The following is a 19,812-nucleotide window of genomic DNA, read 5'->3' on the forward strand; positions in this document are numbered from 1 at the left end:
TGTTACAAATCTTACAAGGTCTACATTTGTTTTCCCTGCTGAACAGAAGTTACATCTATATGTACAGATCAACTGTCTAGAACTGATCAAAAAGTTTCTATATTAATTGTTTCATACAATTACTAGTTTACTTTCTAAATATTTTTAAGATATATTGTTAAAAATATTATCTTCGTATTTTGTTCAAAACTTCAGTGACACTTATGCAATCACACCTAAAAATCTAAATAATGATCTAATTATGGTATCACCAATGGTCACTTATGACTTCAGAGAGTACAACTACAGGCTCCAAAATAGGAAAGTCTTTATGCACATGATTAATATTCTGCTGGATAATATGTACTTCGGATTTGCACAACAGTCTAAGATATACGTGACTGAATACCTAGCAGCCGTATTCAAGATTAGAGAACATTTTAAGTTCAGACAAAAACTTTTTGATTAGCATACTAACAGCATAAAACATGTTATCCTATGCAACATTTACTGATTTCAGGACATTTCACATTGTTATCAAAATGACGTTTTACATTTTAAAAGTGTCGTCTTAATACCTACTTTATTTGGTGACTTTGTACACAGTTTTCAAAATTTACTTCTCGAAATTTCATTATCAGTATAAAAGCACTAAAAGTACCTAAAGAATCATAGTTTATACTGCAAAAACATCATGTAATATAGTTTAAAATAAACTTTAGGGGAAGAATATAACAGAAGGAAGTCCTCCAAGTCTCAATGCACTATACTTTGAGTGACTTGCCACAATATATATGTGTGTCTGCAAAAGGAACTGAAGAAAGGGAGGGTGAAAATAAGGTTGATAAACAAAGTAAATCCACCTTTATTTCTCACAGTTGCACTAGGGTGCAACTGAAAGAAAGTATTACTAGCAATAAAGCATGAAGGTATACCATACCAGTCGCTGGTCTAATTCAGTAGTGAAGTTCTTTCATTATGCTGTTCTTGGTGTGTATAGTTAAAAACTATCAACCCTACAAAGGGCCAAAAATCCCTTTCATGCATAACAGTTCAGAGATTCTTATGCAAGAGTTTCTAGAGATTGACAATAAAACGTGGATATAAATCAAAGTGAGGCATTGCTGCTTCCCAGATATCATATTTTATCTTAATTTCTCATTGAAAAAAAAACCAAACAAAACCCAAAAAAGGAGAAACTAGACTACAGAAATACACTAATTTATACATTGAGACACTTAATCCAAGCCTTTCTGCTATCTACACAAATCCATACCAAGGAAGACATGACTAACAGCCAAACAGAATGCACATAGCCCCAGATCAACACTTGTCATTCCTCTAAACATACAGTACCTCTATTTGCCATGAATATCTCCAGCGCTGTATTTTGCAAAAGATAACGTCGGGAAAAGATAGATCGAATCTCTGAAAAGAGCCATTTTCCATGGAGTCCTTCTGTATACGCCAAAATCTGGTAGAAAGAGAACAGAAAGAATGTTGTATGTTCTTGGTACAGGTAATACCTTGTAAAAGAGAAACTACTTGACTCACAAACATGGATTTTACCAACTACATGCAAAACTTGCAGCAAAATGAAAATACGCTCAAACTTCAAATCATGCTATGAACCTAAAATGGTTTTTTTGAAGTCCCAGATTCAAATACTCATGTAAAGGATTCTTAAAATTTTATTTCACTTTTTCCTTTAAAGACAACTGCCTATTTTCCATAACCAAGGCAGTTTCAGAAACATCATGAAATGTTTGGAACTTCAACACAGCATAAAAACATATTCTGAAATCTATTACTTGTGCCATTAGATGTATCTGCACTTCCTTTAGCATTGCAATAACAGGCCTGTAACAAATAAGCAAGAAATAATGTCTTTAAAGAAAAAAAATGTTCCCCAAGTTTATCGCTAAGGCAACATTCATTAATTCTGGAACTATAAAGGTTGGCTGTATAAGAGGTTAAGTATCATTTTGTCAGCTAAGGTTAAACACAAACCTGCAAATGAACTCAGCATAATCTCTCTATGGAGTAAGCGGTTGTCAAAGTAACTTGTTACAATTCCTGTCATCCCATCTGACAGACACAGATGCTTAGTCTGCCTTCACAATTCAAACTAATCCCATTTTCAGTCCTCAGCCACTTTGTTTCTTTGTTGCTTCACTTCTTCCTTTTCATTTCAAAGCTTAATTATGGAAGTATTAAGGGACAGAGAGACTGGACACTTCTCTACCTCAGATTAACAAACCGTAAGAGAAGAAAAATCTGACATTTGCCAATTTTAGCAAACACAAAAGCACTTAAAAGAAATCTACCACAGAAAAGGAGATTCAGATATAATCCTAGTTAGCATCACTCTTACTACAATTTCATTTGAGCAATATAGTATATGATATAAAAAAATGAACAAATGGAGTTCAAGCCTTTAACATAACAAAGACTGTTAATGAACCTAATAATTTGTTTATAGATTTTTAACAAAGGAGGATTTTGCCTTATATGTATTACATATTCACAAATAACCTGCATTTTTGTAGCACAGAGAGCAGAAGGACCATTATAAAGGCACTACACAATACAGTATAAAACACTGTACCACCTTTGTGAATTGAAAGCAAACACCACTGACAAGCCAAAACCAGAAAGCACAGAAGATCAGAATGTACAAAGCAAACCATTTCCCACACCTTTCTGTTTACTTTTCCCTTATCTTCCCCTCAGTATAAGTGCCACAGGCATTTTCTCCCCCAAGACCCATATACACAGAGAAAAAAAAAAGGAAAAAATGAATAACTATTCCAAAACAAAATTCTAGAAATGCAGTGAAAGGACCAGAGACTGTCAGTGGTTGCTAATCACTTCTGGAGCTGCAGAACTATCAGACTGGGACAACTCTGACACTTTCCATACCACATCCATAACCCACCCACACTAATTGGCAGATCTGTATAATTCTATGGTGCTATTCAAAACCACTGTGGTTGGCTTTTGTTACATGCATAGACAATTCAAACAGAATAGCCTGCTTGTCGCTACCAGTCTGTGCACTGAAAATTCAAACGCTTATTACTGTGACTATGTATTATTGTTACCCTGCAGAGCACGCATTTTTGTGAGTGGAAACCTTGCATGCAACTTCTTCGAAACTGGAAGGAAAAGTACCAACCTGAAAATGTCAGAGGGGGTTTACATTGTGCACCTTGTGCAGCCATGATGAAGTTACTGAATTCAGTACAACAGGATTTATAGCAGAAACTCAAACCGCACTGCAGAAACACTACCAGTCACCACTATAACAATTCTTTAAACTACTCATTAGCAGAAGTTATCAGGAGTAAGAAGCAGCTGAGGCCTAGCTGAGCAAGGCCTTCATTTCGAGTTGGAATAGCGTCTGCCTGGTCTGCAGCTTCACTTCAAAGTCTCTGGAGTTCAATTAAAACTGGATTAGGTGGAAACAGACCTTCTTTGGGACACCGTTCTCTGAAACTCCAGGCGCACTGACAGCACCCTAGACAGAGGTCTAGCCCGCCAGTGAACCAGTTGCTATGGAAACTGCAGCATTACCACTGCTCTGCACTCATCACACCACCTATAGTAGATAAAAGGTCCAGAAGACAAACACGTTTCTTTCATGTGTGCTACTAAGTATTCCTTACAAAAATCCAATTCAACCTTTTATTCCCTGTCAAATATCTGATTTTATTAATAGAACCTCCTAGGTGCAGAAACTGACTCATACCTCAAATTAAATTCAGCTTTTTTAATCTGAAAAAAGGAGGGTTTTGTCCTTTTTTTTTAAATCATTTACCAGTTCTGATATTATCAGAATTAGAACTTTCAAAAGCTATTTTTGCATTTGCCTGTTTTCGCCCAGAAGCTACAAACCAGAGAATTCTACTTCAGAATTTAAGAACAACTATCTTCTTCATACTATTGCACCATATGTTGATCTTAAAAATTAACTCATTCATTCTGCCTTTTCTCCCCACCAGTTCTGAGACAACTTGTGGAGCAAAGATTAGTGAGGGTGTACAATCTAGTTTAATCTGGACAAATTGCACCACCTTCTCTATGTGAAATAGTATTTAGAGAATTTCAGTTGATTCAATACATCAGATTGAAGTTTAATCTACTGCACTTATTTCTATAGCATTTATTTCGAAAGATACTGCACCTTATAGGAGGAAAGACAATTTATACAGCTTACCATTCCATTTAAAAATACTTAAACAAATGAGCCAATTTTAAAGTTCTACGGTTCCAAGAAAATCTCATTAGACAAACTGTTCTGTGATTAGACTTTGGCAACACCAGATGAACAGACGGCATGACTACACTACTAAAAATAAAAAATTACTTCCACCTTTGCATGAAGTCCGTACATTACTCCAAGTAACAGAAATGAAGGTCTAACCCTGCAGTCAGCCCTCAGACTCATGCTGCAGGCCCTGACACTGCATGGCTGGAATAAACTCCTCAAGAAACGAGCAAGTAAAGAATAGCCAGCTTCAATTTCCACTTTGAGAAGATTCTGAAATCAGAGTTGCATGAAAACTCAAGCAATGTAATGCTGATCATGATTTAAGGTCATGCATAAAGAAGTCTTCTCATGATTCATAGTCGTGTATCAGCTAATGTCCCAACATTAAAACACTCACTCAGAAGCTATTCTGTCATTTTACAGTTTTGAAAAGAAATGCCCTACCTCTTCTTCAAAACCCTCCGTGAATGCTGATCGTAAACAAAGTCTCTTGTAAAAGACTACATACAACAGTTAACAGACACCGGCACTACAGCTGTCCCCTGAATTAGAAGGAATATTTTACTGAAGACTAAAAGAACATTTTGCTTTACCTTTTAAATAAACCAATCAACTATCGTATATTTTATTGTAGAGAAAAGTACTATTGATCTTGAAAATGTGAATAGAAGTAATTAAGTCTGCAAATGGGTTATGGAACTGAAACAGTAATTGAATAATTATATTACTTTAATGTGCCAGCCAATTTAACTGCCGCAAATAAAATAAAAACTAAATAGCTTATTTAAATAGCTGATGACCATTTATACATTCCTGAAAAAGTTACGACATACCAAATAAAAAAAAACCACCAAGAAAACACCAAAAACATTTAATTTGCATTAAAATTTGATTGCAGTTTAGAGATAAAATCCATAAATACATTATTCTAGCAGCTTTCTCTGTCATTTAGGGTCATTTTTGTTCAGGAGGCACAATTACAGAACTTAGAGGTTACAAAACCTGACTCTCAGTTCATAAGGAACCTGGATCTCCACCACAATCTCAGCCCTGCAGCTGAGGATCCCCAGATCCTACTGTACAGGTACTATTTGGCTCCTAGCTGCAGTACTCACAGTGACGGGGCTCTTTCTCTGTTCTTTGTTTAAATGCGTACAAGTACAACCAAACTAATAGGGAATTAGCTCAGATTATTAATAATTTAAAATATCTAAATGCTCTTAAATAAATCATGGTGCTTATTAGTTTATTTTAGATTTATCAAGAGAACAACACATAAAATGTTCATTTTAAATCTCACATATTTACACAATCAGCCAAACTGTGGTAGTCTCCCATCCAGTCCCTCCTGTGAGCACACACAATCTGCCATGCAATCCTGTTCAGCATTTTCATGGGTGACAAACTCAATTAAACATATTCATTACTTTAATGTTCCACTAGACAGTCCTACCCAGCATAAAAAAATTAAATAAATAAATAAATACTCTGTGACCTTTGTATCGATCAGAGCAAAATGGCTTATGCCTGGGTGTGGGTGGTGAAGGCATTGGGGAGGGGGGTGGTAAAGGACTCTTATGTTTTCTCTTCCAATTACTGGAGGAGATGATAAAACCACAGCAAATGATGTATCAGCTCATTTTATCTTATCGCTTTGGGGCTAGGTGACAATGAAGTTCATATTTCACTGGTTCCCATTGAAGATTGTGAAAATTACTTGCCCTTATGACCTGAAATTTCACTGGAAGACAGAAATTTCTCTTCTGCAAAGTAATGCAATTTTTCAGATGTCAACCTTTAGCCCAGCTTTAAAAATTAATTTCATTTATATTAACCAATGATATTGATATTTTCACAGAATGCTCTTTGATACATGAACCACCAGCTATCAAATTGATGTGCTCTAGAAGGATAAAATTATTTTATTGGAAGCTGCTGGGGACAGACAGATTTACCACAGACTGAAATTCCTATTTCACAGTATACTATTTATACCAGGCTTCACACACCTTAAGGCCTCTGGACCTGTTAAGAGTTTAACCTTTGGTTAGGACTCAGTTTTGTTTCTAGATCTATTCAGTTTTGAAATAATTCCTACATACACGATATAAAAACAAAACAGCATTTGTTTGGAAATGAATAAAGTCTGTCACAGACCACAGACCAGTACATATGTGATGACATGAAAAATACTTCCCAGATGATTAAAATAGAGGAATGCATAACTATGTTTTCTCTCTTTATCCTGACACTAAAGATATATTTCAAAATGAAAAAAGCATGCAACGCAGATCTTCTGAGAGTGGTCTTCTACTAACTACAGAGAACCTGAATGTCAAGATCTAACTTGGAAAAAAAACATTAGGGGACTCTGTGTTCAGAACTTTTCTGATTTGACAATGAGATTCTAAACACCTCACACAGACTAATAAATCTGTGAACGTTAGTAAAGTTAGTACCAACTATCTTATTCTTTTCTACTGCATCCAGTATTTCACAATTCCCCCCCCCCACCTTTGATTAACCCCGCTGACTCTTAGAGGGCAGAAGCTCCTTATCACTGGCAGACAACATTTAATCAACCCAAAGAACAAGATCTGATTGCTAACGATAGGTGTGCAAGTTAAAATATGCAGCCTAGAAAGCTGAAGTTCAAAAAGAAGAAAATGAATATAGGTTTGGGTGGCTGTCCAAGCCCTGCAAGTTTAAGGATGTAAAGTTATGCCTTTCTTTGGAAACTAAGACAGCACGCTTAATTATGATAAAGAGGATCCAGAATTGCAAGAGTTCACAGATTCTTGCAGGAGCTGACTGATGTCTTGATTCAGTGAGCCTGTTACAGTCTGATTTAGGACTTGGCAGTATCTGGTCATCAAGAGGTAGATACAAAAGGCTCATCCAGCTGTTTACATCATCTGGGACAGTCTGCCATCAAGCATCAACCGTAACAATTTACAAATGATTCTGCTTGCACCTCCTGAAACAGCCGTTATTTAAGCTTCTGTGTTCATCCTCAGTATCACTAACTGGAGAGCAGGCTAGGTAAACAGTGATCAACGAGTTTTTCATTGACATGTGTAAAACGAATTGATAGTCTCAGTGTGTTTCCAATAAACATGCATGCAAATTATAGTAATCTATTACGGAGATTCAAAATGCTGCAAACAAAGAGTTAGAAATAATTTATTACCAAGACTATCAAGGGCAGCCCTTCTAAAGCCATCTCCCATAACAAATCTCAGACACACTAAAAAAGCAGTGTGGCTGCCAACCCAGCCTGCAAACCATGCACTCCAGAAATGTCAATTCAACACCTGCAAGCAGCAAAAAGATACATAAGAATACTTAAATTTATGACACCAAGGTTATTACGTAATATTTTATATAGGCAGCTCTCTAGCCAATCATCCTCTTTTCATTTGCCTCAGGTTTGTTGTGTGGTGGTTTTTTTTTAATTCATAATACACTTGCAATATAAAGTTGCAAAAAACCCACCACACACATTTTTAGGTCATATGATGATCATCAAGAAAAAAGTGTATGCATTAACCAGGAAGTTCATTGCTCAAACTTTTATTTATTTACTTATTTATTTATAGCAGTGTTTATAATCCATACACATAAAGAATGAATGGTGACAATTTCTACTCTATTGGGGTTACCTATTTATCGTATTTGCTGTAGCATTGTTAATACCTACACAGACTTCATATAGCTAGTAAGTAAAAAGATAAAAACAACAAATCATAGCTAAGGTATCTTTTAATCATACAGAAATAACCCAGAACAGTCATAAGCATAAATCGTGCAAAGGATCCTCTGAGCTGTGCATTGTGCCTTGCACACTGAAGTGTGAATTATGTTTATGTAACATAGGAGTGAGTCTGCATGGATCTAGATTTGCTTATCATCTTTGCTTAGCTTATCTAAGATTGAAGATCCTCTTATGAAAGCGCAATGGTACACATACACGTAGAGTCACACGTGTGTATATACGTGCGCATATTAAAATAAGAGTGAGAGACTACACAAAAACGTAACATATAGGTATGTGCAGCAGGTAAACAGAGTATTTTGTTATTTTTTTCCTTCATTAGATCCTAAGTTTTAAAATTTGGAGAGTGCTTTCGATCTATTCTAATTAATAAGTACAATTTTGGCTAGTCTTGATGTCCACACAGATTGACAGATTCCATAACCCCTTTGTGAACTGCATTAAATTATACAAGTTCATGATTTCATGTGTCAATGAATTCCATCAGTTAAACATACACAGTGTAAATACTAAAAAAGCTGGTTTTGTTGATTGCATCTGGTATACACTGAAAAAAATACACCACCTGCAGAAGTTCAAGAACACATCTTAAGCACCACTGAGCAAAATTCCATTAAATGACTTCTCACTGTATAGAAGCTGTCAAAGAAGCTGATCACTAAGTCATGGAATTTGATCAAAAATTATGAAATAAAGTATTATTAATACTAAGCATTTGCAGTAATGAATGATGCAATGCCTCATCCCATGCCCGGTACCCTACATGAGACAGAATTTGGGAAAATAGGTGGGGAAAATCCATTTGCATTCACCTATGCAACTGAGGAGCAGGTATCTGGACCTCCCAAAACAATTCCACACAACTTTCTTATTTTGGTGCTAACAACATACCTTTGTATAAGCACAAATGTTGCTACCTCATTACTTAGACCACTTTTATTAATAAAACTAAAAGACAAGAGGAATCTTTAGATGCTCCAAATTTTGTCTTTGTGAAAACTGACCATTTAATTTGTCTTCCTGTCTCCTTGTGAGTCAACAAAAAAGGAAATAAAAATTTAGATTATGATCACCTGAAAGACATCATGCCAAATATTTTATTACTGGAAATGAGGTTATAAAACAAAAACTCTTTTAAAACTTAACCTCAAAGAGTTTTTGGTATACTCCCTAGCACTAAGTATTATCATTAAGCAAAAACCAGATGCATATTTTTGAGGTGGTAAGTATGACCATGACCCAAATTTTGCCAATGTAATTAAAACATAATTGTATAGAAAGGTTTGTGATAGCAGTAAGAAAGCAGAGGACTCATTCAGCTGCAGTTTATGAGGAAGATACCTGGGTGTTTGTATCTGAAATGAGTTTAAAATACTGTTGAAGAATACCAGCAAGGACTGTTTTTAACCATTCTGTGTCTGGATTCTCCAGTACAGGATACCTTTGAAGGATCTCAAGATCAGTTTTCTTCCTGGAAAGATTTTATGCAACTAAAAGTACCGTTTTATTTGTTTTTCCTGGTATAAGAAAACTGAATCAAAATTAAAGAAAGCAAATGGTAAAGATGCAGCCTCATCATCTAAGATTACTCACTCATGCTGACATCAGTTTGAGTTTTTCAGTCGGTCTGTTTTTCAGACAGTCAAAACTGATTTGTGGGAATTACTGTCTTCTTATTCTCCCTTGCACCATCAGACCTGAGTCTCTTTGGACAGGGCCCTCTTTTTATTATTCCGAGGGAAAAAAAAGAAAAATTCCTTGCATATCAGAAGCATCTTCCAATATTTGTCAAACTTGTAACAATTACAATTACAGCACTTAGCAGAGGACTTTGGCCCTTTCCAATTTTTAACAGCATATGCTGTTGTGCTTTGCTCATCTTACTTCATTAATGGCTCAAATCTATGCCATAATATTGTAAAACTATTGCAATAAAAACCCTCTCTAAACTATTTAAGGGATCTCAAACAAGCCAAATTTTCTCGTTTAAAAGATGAAAGTACCTGAAAAAGTCAGAAAAGGCATCAAGTACAGGTTCTTTTTCTATGACAAGAAGATATTATCATGCTGTGGGCTGTTCTGGGGATTTTTTAAGTTCCAAGTTCTGGTTGGTCCCTCTTCTATAAAATTCTTAGTGCAGAAAAGCCTTGGAGATACTCTTTATCAGACTATGTTTGTTGATATCTATGAAGTACAGTCTGAAAACTAGCACAACTGCCAGACTAACACCACACAGCAGTTTATATCCACAGAAGTATAACTAGATATGGTAAAAGATAATATACAGGAGTGCGTGTCTCAAAAGCAGAGCACAGAAAACAATGTAAAAGCCATCTCCGTTTTTTCTCTTATTTAGCTTTTGAGTTTTTCTTTAGAAAAAATAAGGTTCATACTTGATGTAGAAGTCTCTTCAAACTCCTATTTCGAACAGGGAAAGAGAAAACTCATGTTAGATTCCCACTGCTGTGCCTGCCCCTGCCTATTTCACCACTTTCAGGACACGACTTCTCCCACAGGCTGCTACCTCTATGTATCCAGCAATGGTCTATCCAGCCAGAGCCTGTGCAAGCAGAAGCAGCAACTAAAACCAAGAAAGAAGGGAACTAATGCACCTGCAATACTGGCAGTTGTCCACTGTCTGCCATTTTCAGTGATCTTGCAGAAGATGGTTGAGGAGAAGAAAGCAAATGGGCAATGAAAAATAAAGTTTCAATGCCAAAAGGAAGGTTGGTTTTTGGTCGTATTTTTTTTTTAATTGATGACCTGTAAACTGACCTTCATATCCCTTCATCAGAAACAAAACAAAAACAAAAGCCATCCCCACACATCTGGCAGGAAGCTAGAGTACCAGTCATCATGAAAGACCGCATCTGATCAGCTCATTCATGGGAACCAAGCCCATACACAGACGAACAGATGTGCTTCTTGAAGGCAAAGAGAAAAGTCAGACTCCAGAGCTGCCAATCCAGCAGTTTACATTAAAAGATTCTGTGCTATGTTTTATGACAGATATGGCACAGAAGGTGCAGCCTGCAAAGGGATGGGAATGTAAAAATGGCTTAATGCCACCTTTGTGTTGCACAGACTCTAGACTGCTGCAGGAACCAAATCCCCTTTGAGTAAACTGGAGCAGCTGCAGAGGCTGCTGTGTAATTACATGCATTTGCCTTACTAGTGGCTGCCCCATAGCCAAGGACTGTATTAGTACTTAATGCTACAGAAACTCTCCTTCCTGCTCTTAGAAGCTGGGACAGGAGAAAGCACAGTGCTGCTAGTAAACCCTCCACTGCGCAAACACTTCTCCACTCACAGCTAGTTCATTCACTGTAACCCAAAACAGAGTACAGGTATGACAGCAACGCAGAGAAATTGCTCCTAATAATCAAAGGATATGTCCTTTGCACTTATTTTAATCAAGACACATGTGTATACCTCATATCCTGTATCTGTATTCTTACATTTATCTTATATTCCTGTAAAAACAAATTAATTTCTCAAGTAAAGGATCTGACTAAAATCAGTCAGTGACAAAGGTTTTGCTATGACCTGTCATTGCAAGGGAGAACCTATTCTTTTCAGATCACCCATAGAAATAATTTGACCCATTAAAACTTCTCACGTGTTTGTAAAGAACAAAAAGCAATGTGAAAAGGAGGTTTTATACAGTAACTGCTGCTTTACATCTCAGAAAATAGTAAAATAAAGTAATTCAAAATCAGGTTCAAAGCATTCCTACAAGTACAGACCCTTTTCCAAGGTTAAGCAAGCCATGGAAATAGCTAATGTGAGGTCTACAACCACATCTAGGATTCTAGGGTAATAGAACAAGAACATAACCCTAATTTCAGCTGAAAATGCAATAAAAAATTAAACTTCATTTCTAGTCCAAATGATTGATAAGAAAAGCTTGGAAATGTGATTCAAGTGTAACAGATACAAAGACAGCAGTCTGGGGACAGCAGAACAATTGATCCAACAACATGATTTGCTTTGCCATTCCCCCTGGAGTATTAAATCTAAAACTTGCTACTCCTGAGGGCCCAATAAAAAATAAGCCTATCAAAGAATTCTGCAGATGACAGGAGGAGAGAGGGCAGTAAGTCTATGCGAAAATGTCAGCTCTTGTGAAGAACTGTAATCTGGGATGTGTTATGCATTTATCTTACAAATCCACAGCGCTGTTTTGCACAACTGGAAGTTTTCCTAAGAGCCAGAAAAAGTCATGTCTAATGTGGGAGTATTTACAAAGCACCAGGTTTCAGCCAATATGTACAGTGTTTCATAAAGTCAAAAGGGGGAAAAATATTTTAAACTGCTCTTTTAGACAAACCTAACCTCATAGCAATATCCTATCCATCCTGCTCAAAGTGCTGCCAAGAACTAAAGTTTTTTTGAGAAAATGCAACAATTTATCCGGCTCATACATATTTCATTTATAAAACTAACTTAAGGCAGCACTTTCACAGGCAACTCTTACTGAGTAAATTAACCACATTTGAAGGAATTATGTGAGAGCCTTTCTTAAATCTTTTAATTGGGAAAAAACCCTAACTGCATAGCAGCTCCTTTCCCAGCCAGCTCCACATTCTGAAAAAGGTTTTTTTTTTTAAATAATATTGAGGGCAAAAGAAAAAAATGGTTTTGCAGAGGCATTTTCAGTGCCGAAGTGATGCAGTTTGTAACTCAATGTTGTCTTGTGGGAAAAAAAAAGAAAAAAAAAAAGAAGATGCAGTTTAAAATAGAAGACCTACCTTTAGGGTAGCTTTCTTTATGAGTAACTGTAGCTGGTGTGCTTACAAGTAATACCAGCAATTTCGGATCTGGCATTAGTGAAAATCAAAACTACCTATCATCAATTCCTTACGTAATACGCCAGCAATATAGATATTCAAGTAGGTTAATAATTTTAAGATACATGTCAGAGGAAAGAAGCACTGCATTTGAGATCTGAAGTATAAAAATATCACACCCTGCAAGCAGGAACAAATTTACAGCTAATTTGTAATTTTAGAGATAGCACGTTTTTCTCGAAAATATAATCAATTTTCTACTCAAGGAGTTGGAAGTTGAAACCTTGCAGAGTTTATTGGCTGAGCACTTATTACAGCATAAAGAAAGCATTCCTTACCTTTTTCTTGAGTGCATGAAAATTAGCTACTGAAATGACTAGCATGCAAAACTTGAGGCAGTAGCACAGACTAAAAGTAACTCATGCAGACACATCTAAGAGTATTCCATTAGCGAAAAATTGATAAACGGATGAACAAAACATTACCCCTGCTTGATTTGTCAAGTTGTATTTGTTTGTCCTCATTTAATGATTATACAGTTCTTTCAAAATATGGATTTTAAATAAAAAATCTTCTCAACTTTAATTTGTTGTATTAATTGTTGAAGCTTCAAATACACAGTAGCATAAAGGGCCTATCAAAAAATAACTAGAATTGGCAAATATCTGCTTTTCAGCATTCCACCCAAACAAAATGTCGGTGTTGATAAAATCCACTTTTTAAAACATGTATCCTTGCAAATCTTAAGTACTGTCATCTCATCTCCCTGTTGGAGTTTGATTGATTACGCCTTTTCCTTATGTTCATTAATCTCATCACCTTATCTTTTACACCACTTCATTTTAGCAGAAAGGCAATAATAAAACCCTCATCCATTATCCTTTTACGCATCTAGTCAAGTGGAAATGGTTAATAACATGCTACAAATTGAACTTCAATCACCTCATTTTCTCCTTTGTCGAATGCACATTAAAGTATATTCCAAAAGTGCAATTTGTTTTACAGCGGAATTTGTGTTATATTGCTACAGACAACTAAAATTAAGTGTTTCTCAGTTTGGTTATTAAATATATCCAACTGTCCTTTTATCTCTGATACTAAAACATTAACTCATTTTATTAGGGTGCAATAATACAAGAGCCTTATCTCCCAGAACACAGGGACATCTAGTCTGCCTAATAGTAAGTGTTATACAATGGGTCATTTATCTTTTCTTTTTTTTTTTTTAATATGCTTCTGATAGTTTATGAATCAGTACATTATTGCAGATGAAATGGCTCTCCATTTAAGAAAAGTTAATTTGTTTACATGCAGGCTTATCTTCAAATGCAAGCCCCATTAGAGAAGCAGTCTATAACTGTCAGAGCAAGTGAAGAGAGAAAATAAGTGGATGTAGAAAAATCCAGAGCCCCGTAATTCAACTCTGATCACCAATTTCCTATTTGAATATTAACTGTGTTCCACATGTACTTTACAATTATTCTATGATCCTAAAATGATTCAATAGAAACACTAATTGAAATAAGAGTCCCAGAACTTGTTTTTGCAAACTTTCCTCATCATGCCAAATACAGGCATATCTTAGTACATTGAAAAGAAGGACACTCAGATAAAAATAAAAAAAGTTCACAATGAGACATATTTGGAGTTGTTTCTTCCAAAAATAAAAGGGAAATAAAACGGTGGGTTAAATTCTAGCTCTATTTAATTCAGTGACAGTAATCCCCTTCACAGAAGGGAAGCAAGATTTTACCCTCTGGTTCCGTATCCACCTGGAAAAATTTTCTCTTGCACTTTGGTCACTGTCCCACTGAAACAACTAGCTTGACTAGCTCAGCAATAAAACTGTGTACCAGAATGTACACAAATAACCAAAAATACTGCGCAACTATTGCAGTTACAGGTATTTTCCCATGCTCTGTCTCATCTCAATTCTACGGCAACATAGTGTTCAAGCTTCTAAGAAGCCTGAGAACATTAAAGTTCCCACCTTTATTCAACGTTCGAATTACAGAGATGGTCATGTTTACTACTATAAACATTTGCAATAGTGTATATATATATAGTGTATATAATGTACATATATACAGTATATATATACACTAATACACTAATGATTTAAAAAATTAAGTAATGACTCCCTTTTTACATTAAAGCTAAGCAACGCACAGCTCTAATTAACTTAGAAGATGTAAAACCACTTTTACATTTCCCTCTGCGGTCTAGCTTTCTTCCAATTCTGTTGTTCACGAAAAGGTTTTCTTATTTCCCAAGCCATTCAAACTCTATTTCCTCTCCCCTGCTCTATCACCTTCCATTCAACCTGCAGTTTCACAAGCATTTTTGCAGGTGGCTGCCTAGCTCATGTTGCACCTCATCTCATCCCTCCCCAGTCATTCTCTGTTGTTCCCCCAAACTCCATGCTCTAACAGGAGTATGTTTGAGGCTATGTTGTAAGCTGGAGATCAATAAGTGATTCGGATAGAAAGTAGCCTAGGGTGAGGAGAAAGAAAACAATGAAAGGAGCAAGGAGATGATGAGAATGGTTTTAGTCTGACTCATTTCACCACTCAAAACAACCACCCAAAACAATTTCCCAGGAACACCTGTGGAAGGGAGAGAAACAAGGTAACATGATGGCACCTGGTGACTGCTTAAGCCAGTACCATCACTGAAAGGAATGCTTATAAAACTTTGGTTCAGTAAAATCTTGACTCCAGTCAGAACAGCCTCTACATATGATTAGTTTGGTTTTCAGGCATGCACCTCTCCAGAGTCTTCCATTTCTCTGTGTTGATGAAAAGACACTCACTAACATCTGAAGCTCTGCTATGCATCTTCTTTAGAAACTGTCTTAAAGCACTCCTGCAATGCCATGCCTCTAAAAGCTTCAGCAGTTTGCTGACCTAGATAGTGGCTGGTTTAATGATGAAAATTTTGCCTTTTGTCTTTGAAAATGCCCTGTTTCTTCTTCAGTCAGTGCATAACTACCTGTTGCTTCTGTTCTGCATTCAGAGAGGATGATCTCTGGCCAGTCTTCGTAAACTATGGTTATCCAATACTGCCACAGTCCATGACTAGGCTTGTACTGCACACTAGTAATACAAAAAAGCATTCTGCTTCTTCACACTACTTCTTGTTTGTGACACATTCAGCCTCGGAATAAGCAAATTCAATTCTTACTGAAATAAATAATTTGACCATTCAAGAATTTAGGCTTGTTTCTCTTATAAATTCTGAAGTATTCAACTACTTTTTGGGCTACCCCAAGCTACATCTAATCTGTCCATTGGCAAGTCACTGAATTGGAGCAAAAATATTATTTGATAAAACCTGCATGCTTCTCTAGTTTCACATATGAAGACCAAAAATGTAGCTGGCATCCAAAACTCACATTTCAGCATGACTTACACACAGTCTGGACTTCCAGGTAGCACCTTAAAATATTAGAAGCATATCAACATAAATTTTAAAAGTACGCATTTCTAGACATAGAATTTGACCTAAATGATCAACTGATTGCTGATTTTCATTTTGATTGTTTTCCTGGAAGTTACCCTTTAGAAAACCGCTTCCAGTACCCTCTCTTAATAACATTTCCCTTCTCTGAATGTGTAACTGAAGAGGTTTTCTACTTCTTTCTTTTTGTTATTTAACTTACATTAAAACAGATGCTCAAGAGAGCCTTTTAGGTTCTTTATGAGAAAGTCTAGTACCCAAGTGAAATAAATAGGGAATCTGAGCAAGCTATAAGCTTAAGAAGCTAAATCTAAACGGCTTCTATACTTTACAGATAAAGGTGCAAGTTTACACAATGTGAGCTCAACCCTTCAGCTGACACGACACTTTTGCAAAATGTAAATCACTGATGCTATAGTACTTGAATGAGGCAATTTACTGCAGAAATAAATGAACAACTGAATACTAAGCAAGTCAACATAAGTCTTGATTCTAGTCTCTAACCACCATTCCTGTACCACATAACATGTCATCATCCATAAGTAAATGAGTTAATCAATTTAATGAGGATTCAGACAAATCGGCTGCCTAATGAGCACTCAAACTGATGTGGCAAGGGTTATGCTCCAGTGCTGACAAAATCAGTTTGATGAAACTGTGACAAAAGCAGCAAAGCACTATTCCTTCAGCATATTTCCCTGCATCTTATTAACATGACATTATAATCACTATTTGCAAACTGTATACGGAAACCATTTATTGTGTAATTCATGTAAACATATGCTTTATCTACTCTTCTTTCCAGCAAACCCGCGTATATTGCTTGGATTCAGTTTAGTAATTATTCAGTTCTTTTTGAAAATGACATTCGGATAGAGTTGTTTAAAGTAATTTAGATTGAGTAAGCCAAGAGAATTTCCAGAGACATTGCATTGCATGATTTTGCATTTTATGAACATGCCATTTGGCAATAAATATAAAACAACCTAATGAAAATAAATCAAAATATTCTGCAACTTTGCAAGCAGTTCAGGAAATTAACATTGGAATCTCTTGAAAAGCAAAAAGAAAAAAGTCCAACTCCAGCTTTTAGATGAAGAGTAATGAATGCTCTTACTCTGACTTCCCAACTCCATAATGCTAAGATGCAAAAATCACAGGCCATGGAAAGAAAAGAACCTCACTAGCATCATAACTACTTTATCAAAAATCTTTAATCAGGGCTCCTTCAAGAATTTTCTAGCACTACTAACTAGTTACGTGTAGGTTCAAAATGCAGAGCCAGGAAGTGTTCATAAAACTTGAACATAAGATGTAAAATAATTAGAAATGGAATTCTGACAAGTAAAACAAACAAAAAAAAACCTACCATAATAAAAAAGTAAAACTTAACTCTTGCTTTCCAAGTACTATCCATCTAGAAGACTTTCTGCAGGGAAGGAAAAGCACCTCTTTATGCACAGGGTTGTTTAAATGCAAGAGATACAAAGGTATATCAGAAAAGTTTTTACATGTAATATCCATTATTAAAAGCAGTTTCTAAATATCACTGGAGCAGCTGAAGCCTGAACCAGGGTTACAGGAATAAATTTCTGGATGTTTTCATAGACCCAGCAATAATTTAATATTTATACACTAATGACTTCCACCAAGGGAAAGTGTCACACCTGTAATATCTGATTGCTATCCTATAAGCACTATGGGGGTTGGGGAAGGAATGGTGTAAGTCACAACTTTTGCCCAGGAACACGGGATGGAGCAGCTTTCAAAATTCAGCACAAAGTTAAGAAACAACTGACTTTTACACACAACTTTATATATCAATGAATCGCATTCTCTGGAGTAGGAAACTTCGGCTTTGGGATCTGTGTTTGAAAAGTAATCCAGAGACAATGTAAATGATATTGCCTCCCACATACATAGAAGGATGTCAAACTGCCAAAAGCGTAATTAAGAACATTCCCAGAAGAAGAAAAACATATGTGTATTTTTAACAAAAAACCACATAAGTATTACATTAAAACAACAGTAGAAATCAGTGGCAGTTGACAATACTAACTGGTATATCCTCACACTATTTTAACACCAGACACTTTCTCCTCAAAGGACAGCATTCTTGACAGCACGACAACTTAAGTGTGAAAAGGCTGAACTTTCCATTTCTGTGACTCTTATCACAACACACCCCATATACAATCCAAATCTATCTAAAAGTTCTTGATTAAAATCCTAATTTACCTGTTACCATTTACTGAAGGCTATGGCTCCACAGCAGCTGGCTGCCACTAGGACAGTCTGGCCTGCTCCAAACTGTATGGTCTCACTGCCTCCTTTCTCCTGCCACTAATGCTCTTGTGGGTCTAGAGGCAGCTGGCTCAGGGAATCACCCTTGTAAAAAAACAGGGAAGAAAAGGTAGTCTCCTGCTGGGTCAGATCCCCACCTTCACTCATCAGGTAAGTGCTGCTGATGGTACAGGGTGGGCGGAAAGGACTAAGCAGCCACAAATTGGGTCCAGCAGTTCTTTCTGTGCCAGAACCCAGTTTCAGGGACCATTAAAAACTTTTGTGCCTCCCAGAATATCCTGTCATGCAACTCTACAGGTGTTTTCCGGCATCATTTCTGCCTGCTGGTTATACAAACATGCCACAGAAGAAACAACCAGGGTTGAAGATAACTTCATGATAATTTCCAAAAACCACTCAACTGTAAGGATTACGTAACTTTGGGATAAAAAAATACCCCAAATTAGACAGATTCTAATGTCATAAAATTTGTACTGTAACGTAACTGTGTTCTTCAGTGATAAATCAAATGTGAGTGGCAAATCCAAGTGCCTCTGCATTATCTGTTTTTTACAAAATGTTTACATCTACTGAAGTAACTTCTGTAATGCTATAACCAGAGAGCATCCGTGACTTCATCATAGGGCCACCTTTGGGTGCAAAACGAATTTTACATTAATTCCAGTGCTGTGGCTGAGAAGAAGGGCAAATAAACTGGAGTATAAAACATATAGAAAGACTGGGAATTTAATATTGAATACAGAGTACCAAATAGCACTTTTTTTTTTTTTTTTTGCAGAATTTAGAGGGAAAGAGAATAGATTCATTAGCCTTGTTTTCATGCTTAAAAAAGGCTGCTCACCTTAATCTAACAGAACTTGCAAAACTTATCACACTGTAGTAGCCTGTCCAGTATTTTTTTATGCAAGTGCCACCATTCCACATAATTACAAATACAATGAACACACTGGGAAAAACATAGCAAAACAACAAAACCAACCGACAAAACCCCAACCCATACTCTTTAAATGTTAGATTCATATGTAGCCCTGTAACATTTAAAACATGTAAATGCCCCACTGTACTTAAATTTTTTGGCCATAAATATCATATATCATCACGCCCAGGAAAAACTAAAAACTTATGCTGGCACAGTGACTCCTACTTGTACTTACACAAAAGTGCTAATTTATCAAAAAATTCCATGGCAGTTTTCTGTCTGCAGCAAATGGATATGACTGTAATTTGCTGAA

At 36.2% G+C, this 19,812-nt stretch overlaps 1 protein-coding gene across 3 annotated transcripts in view; it reads right to left on the reverse strand.

The window, feature by feature from the left end:
- LRBA (LPS responsive beige-like anchor protein) overlaps positions 1-19,812 on the reverse strand; it is a 401,889-nt gene that overhangs the window by 133,047 nt on the left and 249,030 nt on the right. For all 3 annotated transcript variants that reach the window (XM_065688455.1, XM_065688463.1, XM_065688444.1), the window contains exon 41: positions 1,336-1,453. In XM_065688455.1, coding sequence (XP_065544527.1) covers positions 1,336-1,453 — 118 coding nt within the window. The remainder of the gene's footprint in view (positions 1-1,335; positions 1,454-19,812) is intronic.

The sequence above is a fragment of the Lathamus discolor genome, chromosome 1, assembly GCF_037157495.1.
Source record: "Lathamus discolor isolate bLatDis1 chromosome 1, bLatDis1.hap1, whole genome shotgun sequence".
In the NCBI taxonomy this organism is placed as follows: domain Eukaryota; kingdom Metazoa; phylum Chordata; class Aves; order Psittaciformes; family Psittacidae; genus Lathamus; species Lathamus discolor.